This window comes from Pseudonaja textilis, chromosome 3 (genome assembly GCF_049901715.1).
Source record: "Pseudonaja textilis isolate UNSWEBS1 chromosome 3, rPseTex1.2, whole genome shotgun sequence".
In the NCBI taxonomy this organism is placed as follows: Eukaryota; Metazoa; Chordata; class Lepidosauria; order Squamata; family Elapidae; genus Pseudonaja; species Pseudonaja textilis.
In genome coordinates, this window is record NC_141992.1 from 116,893,162 (window position 1) to 116,904,281 (window position 11,120).

The window sequence follows — 11,120 nt, forward strand, 5'->3', positions numbered from 1 at the left end:
TGAGCCATTCTGCCTAGTAGAATGAGCACCAATACTTGGAGCAGTCATAGCAGACTAGCAAAGGGATATGTATGAACTTTTGACTTCAGGAGCACCTCGTACTTTCCTTCAGGGAATAAATATTGTGTGGTTTGTATTGGCCATGTAATAACTTTTATTTCTATATTCAGATATGAGCTTTAAAGCTTTTTGTCTGTTAGACCCTGCTTTGTAAAACATATTCTAAGAATTCATAGAAATAGGATTGAAAGAGATCAAGGTGTAAAAAAAAATTATACATGGCAATGCCATGGAAAAATTTGGCCGAGATAAGATTTTCTCCTTGTTTTAAGCTACAAGACCCAGGGTTCTTTTAGGCCACAGGAGGAGGAGTTATTCAGTGAAACTGATCAAAAGGAGATTTAGAACAGACAAAACAACAAAACATCTTTACATTTTATTTGATTCTCCATGCTGGACCAAGAAATAATATGGAATGTCACATCAAAATGCTTGCAGCTTCCATGGCCTGGAGATCAGTCACCACTGCCCCTTTTTTCTCTTGGCTTGTTAACAAGATTGACAAAAGCTGTTGAAAAATCTAAAAGGTTATATAGTTTGTGCTTGCATAATTAAAAATATTAAGGTAACATGATTCTACAACTTTTGTAAAGTAAGTGTTCTAAAATTACTCCCTTTAGTTATCCACTGAACTGACATCAAAATTTAAAATTTTATTGAATGAGGGAATCAGCATGGAAAACAGAATGAGAGTCTCATTAAATTATGCATTTAAATCCTCACAGCTTACATCTTGGTGTTAAAGATACATTTAACATTACTCCTTTTCTCTAATGAAAACTCACTCTCTTTCATATTTTGATTGAGTACACCAATTACTAAATATATTTACACAGCCAAGCCAACATATCCTTCCTCGCTTCCTCAATGTAAGGTTTATCTTGAGGATTAATATCTTCTTTCTTGCGGTGTACAAAGCCGTGTGTCTGGCCAGGATATATTTTCACTTCAAAATCAACTTTGCATTGCTGTTCCAACTTCTTTGTTATCTGAGTAATCTGTAACAGAAAACTCCCTTTTATTATGGTATGAAATTATTTTTATCTTATGTCAAATCCAGAGTCCCCTTATCTTCTCTCAGCTCATTGGGAGTTGAGACATTTATGTACTCAGCCTATATACTTCTTGTGATATCCATGTCTTTACAGGTACAGTAATTAAACAGAAATTTATTGCAATTCAGTATCCTGGGACTCAAATTCTATAGTACCATTTTTGGATGAATTATACATTTTGATGATTAACATAGGTTTGCATGATCACACAAAGAGGGTGCAGCTAAAGAGCTAAGATGGTGGCCAGATTCCTAGAAGCCAACTATTCTGGTAAAGTATGCCAATATAGTTGCATGATTATTTTGTGATATGCCCAATTAAACTTGGCCAATTCAAGTTTTGTCCTATATGAAGATTTAGAATTCTGTATCTTAAAAATATGAAAAATCTTGTGATTCATAATGTTATTTTAAGGTTTGCACTAGGAGTGCAAGGATGGCTTAATTAGCCTTCTAACATTAATGCCAAACATCATTATTATTATTATTATTATTATTATTATTATTATTATTATTATTATTATTATTATTATTATTTCTGAATTCACAAAGCAACATTTCTCTGAATCTGAAGCAGATTCTCACAGGGTTAGCCTCTGAGTCCTAAGACAGTCTAAATCTTTTATATAAAAATATTTCTTTCCAGACCCCTTGCTGAGGAGTGACTCTTTTAAAAAGTGGGGAAATTGCTGGAATATATATACAATAATGTTAAGTTTAGGCATGTTTTGTGTCAGGTATCTGAAAAAATCATCCATTGCATCCATCCAGAATAGCCAGAATTCCATAAAGGGGAAAATTACAAATCTATTCCCACTGATACAATTGATTCCCACTGATACAGGTGAATCACATTGTACATGTGAGATGTGATTCTAAATTCACTATCCAGAACAATATCTTACCTGGTCAAGAGGAATGTACTCATCCTTCTCTGCAACAATGAAAAATGTGGGATTTTTCAAGTTGAAATTGTCCTCCATTAAATTGACAACTCCTAAAATATATTTGACCAAAAGCTATATTAAAACCAAATATGTTAGTACAAATTGGCATCACAAACCCCTCTGTTGTATCATACAAACAATTCGAATTCAGAGATATTACCCCCAAACTCCCTATTTATAGTATTTGTTTCACTTAATCTTCTATAGATAAATATAGACTTGAAAAGTAAGTTGTCTGTATGAAGAGCCCTATAATACAATACCAAGAATTGGCCATTAGTCCAGGCCAGCATTAATGTCCCTTTCAGAGTAAAAAGCAGTACAAGAAAGGATTCATGATTGATATTCAATCACTGCTTGCCTTCGAGTGTGAACACTGACTCTGCCAATAATTTTGCAAGATCCAAAATTCCTAGTATGGAAATTGTTACATTCCCTAATATATCTTTCTGGGAAACATATCCCAATCATGGTGGTATTCTACCAGTTCGGACTGCTTGCCTTCGAGTGTGAACACTGATTCTGCCAATAATTTTGCAAGATCCAAAATTCCTAGTACGGAAATTGTTACATTCCCTAATATATCTTTCTGGGAAACATATCCCAATCATGGTGGTATTCTACCAGTTCGGCCCGGTTCGGCCAAACCGGTAGCTCTGAGGAACATCTGTGAGCAAACTGGTTTACTCTGACGATCAGCTGCTGGGCCCGCCCACCCCGCCCACCCACCCATCCCGGCTCTATTCTTACTTTATTTCCTGGTTTTAAAGCTCAGCTACTTTGCACGGCACGGTAGATTGCCACGCATCAGCTGTTGAACATACAGGGAGAGTGCAGGATTGCAGGAGAAGGTCAGTAGCAAACCCTCTGCGTGTGCACACAGTATGGCCACCAAGCCACACCCACAGAACTGGGGGTAAAAAAAATGTGATCCCAACACTGATCCCAATCTATTTATGTTACCAATTTTTCTATTCTCTCTCATTCCCTTGAAAAATAATAAACTGCAGTTTCCATTGCATTAAACACATACCATAGATGGACACGCCTACAGAAAATATAAAATAGTTCAACATCAAATGATGTACAGCAGATCCACCCCAACAGAAGCCAATGACGCCTATCCTCGTCACATGACATTCTTCCTTCAAATATTTCAAGACTACACCGATTTCCCTAAGGGACAAAAAAGTACGTTAGCAAAGAAATCAACCAGAAAAATAGTAATCTCAAGAGGAGGAAAATACATAAAAGCATACACAGATGGACCCAGGATAACCATTTCATGAATGGAAAGGGCTCCTTGTATTCACAAACCACCAGGATCTAGTAGCGGAGGTGTCCTACAAGGCAAAGGTGGCTGAAAGGCACTTGTTAAAAGTTCCCCCTTCCCAAATCACATGGAACAAGTTCTTAGATGGCTTCAAAAAGGAGCAAGAAGTACAAAGCTTTTACGCATTTTTGCTCTAGCATCAAATTTTGCTAAGTGCTGTTCTAGATTCATGTAATGAAATGAGGTGAATGGACAGCTAAGGCTTCATAGACCTGGAATGAATTTTGGAAACCTACATAGCAATTGGTGGCAAAGCTGTCAGGCATATTGTTTGGCCAATGAAAATGAAGAATTTATATCAGCCTGAATAATTAGCATAATACAAGACAATATTATGGTTGGCTTCACAGTTAGCCAGATATTTACACTGGATTTAACATTTTTAATCTACCTATCGAGATCTTCCCATCATGGATAGGCAGATGTTGTTTGATGGTACTGATGTAAGGCCTTCCAAGCACAATTGCCTTTTGCTGTTAACTGATGGGGATTTTACCAGTGCTGATGATAGTTAATACTCCAGATGTTTTAGGATTTTTACCAAATATACCCATTACTATTGGTACTATCTTTGCTTTCTCTTGCCACAGTTATTTTACTTCTAGTTTCAGATCTTTATATTTTGTGGTTTTCTTTAGTTCTTTCTCTCCATTGATGGATTGATAGAAACATTTCTGATATAACTGAAATTGGGTATTCTGTTTATAATGTACAGTTTGAGCTTCATTTCTGATTTTCTTGACAAGCTTTAATATAAGCAATCTTTTGCAATTGACTACTGGGAATTGTTTTGGCATTATTACATTATCTATCTATCTATCTATCTATCTATCTATCTATCTATCTATCTATCTATCTATCCATCCATCCATCCATCCATTATCTATCCATCCATCTGGTGAGATGAGATGGATTGGGCTGTGAGGTGAGTTAGGCTGGGAACATGATGGGCCTCAAATCACCCAACCAGCTTTCATGCCTAAGGGAGGCTTAGAACTCATAGTCTCCTGCTTTCTAGACCAGCTGCTTAACCATTTCTACTAAACACTATTTTTCAGAACATTTTGCATTTGAAAAAAGTGTACAGGATATATTAAAATCTGCAGTATCTAAAGAGGGTTTGTTTCTTGCAGTGAGTTGGTTCTTGTGTGTGTGTGTGTGTGTGCTTTGATAGAATTTTTTATTCATTTTGTCAGCTATCTCCCCTATAAAGTGACTAATTGGTTTCAATAATGGGATATGATCTATTATTTAGAATCAAGTGAGGTCAGCCACTTACTTCTCCCCTATATATCTCACACTGAATGATAACTGAATAGTTGCAATCAGCAAAAGAGTTAGCTTGTATGTGTGTGTATGTGTGTATGTATGTATACACACACACACACACATCCTGTTTCCCTGAAAATAAGATATATCCCCCAAATAAGCCCTAGCATGTTTTTTAATACATGTACCTAATAGAAGTCCTACTCCCAAATAAGCCCTACTTAAGAGCCTGCACAATCCATCAGGAAGGGCCATTCCATCAGGTTTCTTGCAGTGCCACAGCTGTGAGGTGAGGCGGGGAGTGGAGGTACACCATGCATCCACACTGGCTTACATTAGGGCCCCCGCAGCGAGGCCATCTACGGGTATATATATAGTGTGTGTGTGTGTACAGAAGAAAAAGTAAATACCTTTCAAGATAAAATCTTACCTATCTATATTTTTGGGGTCTCGTGTTTTTAGCCACTCATTTAATTGAGATATATCATTAGATGGTTTCCAAGGTTCTCCCTTAAAAAAGTCTGGACAAATTGTACTGCACAAAAAATAAGTACAAAATAATTCATTAAAACCTTTCTTATTTAATTGCCACCTATAAGACAGATAATTCCCTCCCTTTTACAAAAAAATCATTGACAGAAAGAAACAATAACATGTCTTAAACAATGAGAGTTGTTAAAATGGATGATTAGCAAATTGATTAATTAATAAACCCATATTCACAACATGCTTTCATGATAAAAGCAAAAATATATTATTGTCATTAGGTTAAAACATATGATTTGTGTAGTGGTATGAATTCTGTATGAACGCTGATGCACGGCTATAAATTGCATAACTAATGTATGCCAGCAGCTTTCTTGGTTTCACTATAGTGCATACAAAGAAAAAATTTCCCATATGGAAAATCATCCCAAAGGTCTTTTAGAGGAACAAGATAACCAACAGATCAAGTGACAGGGTGGATCTATGTAGCTTCTAAATGCAAATGTGAATTCATATCCTATATAAGTTGTCATGCATAATAATAGTTGTCCTTTGCTTCTAAGTATTAGCTTTCTGGATTGATAACTGATAATCAATCAATCAAGTTATTGGCCATTTCCAAATAGATTTTATTTTATTAATCTAACAATCACCAGGTAAATCAGCTCCAGTTAAATTAATATAGAAATCATTTTTATCATGTTGTATTTCATTTGCTGTGCTATGATTCTACATATCTATTCCATTACATATAAATAAGCTTGGACATACAAACCACATATAAATGAATAAATTAGAAGGCACCTTGAATTAAGAATGACACTACTTAAAGGAGAAAAGATCATGACGGAGAAAAAATAAAATCCATTTCTTACATGTATCCATTGGAAGCAACCCAATCAGCAATATATCTAAGATTTGGGAGTTGCCATCCAAATATGTCATGAATCACAACTATAGCTGCATCGGTATGAAAAGAGGGCTTTTTCACATAGGCCTTAATATGCTCAATTGACACTTCACATCCAAGAGGTTGATAATCAAACACATCTCCAAGGTCACATGGACAAAATTTAGGCTTGTCTGCCATCTGTAAATGTAATGAAACACATCTGTAAGACAATTCTTTAGCATGTTTGTAGATGACAGGGTGCATGCATATACTCTGTAACTTACATATTTTAAAATGGAATTACATATAAGCCTTGTAACTGTCCATTACAATAATTTATCAATAATTTTAAAGCTATAGTAATGTATTTAGGATTAGACATCCAAACCAAACATTCAGAACCTGATTTACATTTCAATTGGGTCTTACTATCATCTTAGAGTAACATGTGATTATGGTAATACAAGATATATGTTGAGTGCCTTAATGAGAAAGAGACAGATCAAGGTTTATTGTTTCTGGATATTGTGTGAAGAAAATTAAGAAAAAGATGCCACAATCAGGATAGGCATTAAGAAAAAAAAAAGCTTTATATGTTAGAAATGCAGATAGAAGTAAGCTGGATTTTGTGAAGGTTTATGTTCTTTGACTAAACTATATGTAGGAAAGACAGAAAGAGAGATGGTCACCTCTGTACAACTTAAAACAAAACTGCTGCTTTCTATAAGAAACTCTTGGCAGAACAAGTAAGAATAAGATGAAGACTTTTATATACCTAGAAGTCCACTTTTGGCTCTCAACTTGCCAGGCATGTCAGACTCATGAAGGTTCTGCAGTGGAAGATCTTAAGCCCGTGGTGGGATTCAGCCGATTCTGACCAGTTCGGGTGAACTGGTAGCGATAATTCTGGCGGGCCCCACCTACCCCTCCCCGCCCAATCACTTCTCATCTCATTGCTCACCTAGCATAGCTGCTTCTGCTCTCCGTCTGGCTCCCTGGCTTGCTGCAACCACACGGTCTCTGAGGGCTAGCCAACCTGCCTGCCTTCAGCTGCATCCCACGCAGCACTCTCCATGTGGCCCAGCTAAGCTGCCCTGATCTGCCTAGGTGCTAGCAGCAAGGCCCGAATCCCAGCCTAGCTGCCTCCTAAATTGCCCTGTGGTCCCTGAGGCCCAGTGCGCTTCCCTGCCTTCCCTACTCCCTTCCAAGTGGCATGCAGCCTCACCGTGCTTCCCTGCCTTCCACACGGCCTTCCTGGCAGTCCCTGTGGCCAGGCATGCTTCCCTGCCTTCCCTACTCCCTTCCACATGGCACATGGCCCTGGTATGTTTGCATATCTTCTTTGCGGGGAAGGAAAGCAGCTGAGCTGCTGCTGCCTTTCATTGGGGCGCGTGGGAGATGGAAGTCCTCCAGCTGTCTCTTCTCTTCCCCATTCTCTTCTTTTCTTTGTGGGCAGAAGAGTTTTCTCCAGCCACACACACACACACACCCCGATGCCCTTGCTTTCCCCAAATTCCTCAAGCATTTCTTTGCCAATCTGATTTCCAGCTCCGCTGCATTTCTTGCCATCGTGTGCAGGGGGACAAAAGTTTGTGTGGGGCTAAAAAAGAATAGTTCAATCTATTCCAACTTCTCATGAAAGAAAAAGATCATGCGAAGTTGGAATTGATTGAGTGAAAAAAAATTTAGCCTCACACAAACTTTTGTTTCCCTGCACCTGATAGCAACAAGGAGAAACATGATGGAGATGGAAATCAGGTAGGCAAAGAAATGCTTGGGGAATTCAGGGAAGCAAGGGCATCTGGGCAGTGGTGGGTGGAGAAAATTCCATGGTGCAGGGCTGCAATGGTGAAATGGGCAACAGAGTGGCTTTTTCCTTGCTCCTCATCTTTCCCTCACACCAACCTCTATATTGCATTTCCTGCCCCAGAGTGCCAAGAGTCCCAGAGCGCATCGCGAAATTCGGCTTCTTGGCACTCTTGGGCAGGAAAGTACCAATGGGGAGAAGTCACCCCACTGAGCCCGAAAATGAGCTCCGTGGCACCTAAGATGGGGCCAGGTCATGACTGAGGCTGGCCTTGGATGAGCAGGTCTCTCTCTCCACTGGCTGAATTTCACGATGTGCTCCAGGACCTTCTGTGAGGAGATGGCATGTGGGCAAGCCTCACCTGCCACCTGTCGGCCCTGCTCGCTGCCTTACCCACAGAGCAGCAGCAGTGGCCACAGCGGCCGCAGCGGCATATCCAGCCATGGCAAAGGTGGCAGCAGTGGCCTTCGTCTTCAAAGGAGGGATGGCAGTGGGGGAGGGGCAAGCAGGGGCTTTGAACAGAGTGTCCCCTGCAGGGCATGGCTGGCCATGTTTTTTTGGGTGGGGGGTGAAAGTTGCTGGAAAGTGGGGCAGTTGGGGTACGTGCGGTGGAAAGGCTCTCCTGGGGCTTTGGTGGTGTCTGCCCTGCTGCTCACCAGGGCTAGGCCCTTCCCTCTGCAGGCTGCCTCCTTCAAGTGCCCAAGAATTGGTCCAAGAGATGTGATCTGCTCGAGGCCCCTGCAGGATTTTAGCCTCCCAATCCTGCAAGACGAAAGAGCCAGTTTCGTTTGCGGGTGCACCTGCTTTTGCCCCCCACCCCCCCTCAGGTTCTATGGACAGCAAGGCTTACCACAAACTAACAGATCAAGAATGAAAATGATTCCCCAAAGAGATAAAGGACTACACTTTGCTAGTTATTCTTTGCTTCCAAGCAAAAAGACATCCTCTTTATCCAAGGTATTTATAGCTATGTTAATATATCTCTGTCGCAATAAGAATCCTTATATGGTTATCCACATTACAATATCAAGGGAACATCAGACACCTTGATTTAGATCCCCCTTAAGAAATAGTCCCCGGGACCATTTCTTAAGCATTCTATTTATCTCATGTATCCTTTACTCACATTCTACATCTTACCGCATTCAGCAGCTGTCTTTTATTCATCTGTGCAAAACGTTCTATAAATGAAGCTCTAATATGCTTCCAACACACAATCAACTTTCTCTCTCCCTTCCATACATTTGGTTATGACTTCCTGAAGAGCAAATCTGGTCTGCACAGTCCCTGCCTAGCAGAAATCCTTATTCTGCGTCCCGAATTTGCTTTTGTTACCTCTCATACTTTTTGTTCAGAACTCTGCCAAATACCTTTCTGAGTATCCTTAAGAAAGTTATTTCCCTGTAGTTTTTTTTTCATGTCTTTTTGTTATCTTTTCTTCAATATGGCAGAATAAGGAAAGCATCAGCATTTCAGCTACCGATTTAACTTTTCTCCAGAAAACAATATGATTATAGAACAGATCTGATCTCAATGATACCTGGAATGTTGAAGCCAATTTCAGAGGGCTGGAGACTGTTTCTTTAAGGCAGTCTGCTTGCTGCTGTGGAATGCTGCAGCTTCTTTCAGGTTGCTTGGTACAGTTCTACTGAAAAGGCAGCAGAAAGATTTGCTTATTACAAAAGAGCTCAAAGGTTGACTGTAACTCCACCCCAGAGTGGGGAGGATTTCAAAAATAACTCCTCCGTGACTGACCTCCAGGCTGTCATTCATCACATGCTTTACATGTTTTATGTCCTTTTGAATCATTGGGTTCTTTATTCCTCAGTCCAGCTTTGGGGGAGAAACCACAATTTTGGAATGTAAAACTTTTAAGTGTTCTGAAAAAGCATTTTGATCATGTCTTAAGACATGGCTGAGGCCTTTGGGGAGTTGCTGGGAGGAAATAAGGTTATTATAGTTCAATTCATGTAGCCCTTGCATTCAAGGGATGGTTGCTGTGTTCCGTTTTGTATGGCGTGCCGCAGATTATGTTACTATTAACCAACTTTATTCAGAAATCTATAGTTTCCCTACTATTGTGCATGCTAATATTTGAATAAAAAAATAAAATAATACAGTGGCTTGTCACAACTATGTTCTATATTTTGATGTTGCTACATTTTTAAATAATGGTGCAGTCTTATTTTAATTGTCTGCTGGGTAATACAATCAACTTTTAGAGTTATGCAATCACTTTTTCCTTAACTATTATCTACATATTAGAACCTAAAGGTTGACAACCTTAAACTAACAATTTATAACTTCAAAGATTTTTATAGGTTTTAAGAGGAGTTTAGAAAATGATTTGTTTGAAATGGTACAGTTTCGCTGTTTGAGCAGGGAGTTGGACTAGATGACCTCCAAGGTACCTTCCAGCTCTGTGATTCTGATAGAACATCCAAGCCTAAAGGACCTCTATTTCCTTTATATTATTTACATTGTAAATATATATATATATGGCATTCCGCTTTGTTCGGGTATTTTCCCACGTCATTGTAGTTGTGCTTTTAAAGTTGTAGCGACGTTTCAGCAGAATCTCATCTGCCATCATCAGGCTTCTGTATCGTGTTCATCTGTGAATCAGACTTTTACAGTTGTTTCAGTTTTAAATTTGGGGCTAGCCTACTGCTGTGCCAGAATGTTTTTTTCTTCATCCTGATTGGTTGGGAGTCTTGGTCTGTGTTTATTGGTCTTGGAGTTTGCTGTGTTCTGCTTGATTGGTGTTTCTAATATCTTCTATCTGTTTTGTGGCTTTTTTTGTCTTGATTGGCTGGCAACATTGTTTTTCCTGTATTGGAGGCTTTTAGTGCAGCTTGGCTCCAAGTATATGGATGGCTATCATTTATTAGGAAGCTAGGTTTCATCTGGGTGCCTGGTTGGAGTGTGTTTGAGCTGGAGGTATCAGGGGGGATCTGTTTGTGCCCAGGTGTTTGCCTGTCTTGTGGTGCGGAGATTTTTTTGTTTGCGAGTGCAGGCTTCCAAATAATTGACAGTCTGGTGGAACCATCTCTTCTATTCATGCTTTCAGGTCTTTTTTCAATCTCTATGGCTTCTCTGATAATTCTGTGGCTGGGGTTTTCTATAGAGGCTAGGGTTTTGGTGCCATTGAAGTTGATGCTATGAAATGTGGCTTTCATGTGTTGGACTAGTGAGGAAGTGTGTTCCAGCTTTTTTACTGCATTTTTGTGTTCATCCAGGCGGGTACTTATTCTTCTATTGCTCTGTCCAAT

General features: G+C 39.4%; 1 protein-coding gene across 1 annotated transcript; it reads right to left on the reverse strand.

The window, feature by feature from the left end:
* Positions 1-414: 414 nt before the first annotated feature.
* Positions 415-9,549, reverse strand: LOC113436563 (carboxymethylenebutenolidase homolog). The gene is made up of 6 exons (XM_026701034.2): positions 9,389-9,549; positions 6,025-6,239; positions 5,094-5,198; positions 3,095-3,237; positions 2,020-2,111; positions 415-1,058 (listed from the first exon to the last, which is right to left on the reverse strand). Exons 2-6 carry the CDS (start codon positions 6,237-6,239, stop codon positions 879-881), a joined length of 735 nt encoding a protein of 244 aa, XP_026556819.1. The 5' UTR covers positions 9,389-9,549; the 3' UTR covers positions 415-878.
* Between the last annotated feature and the right edge of the window lie 1,571 nt (positions 9,550-11,120).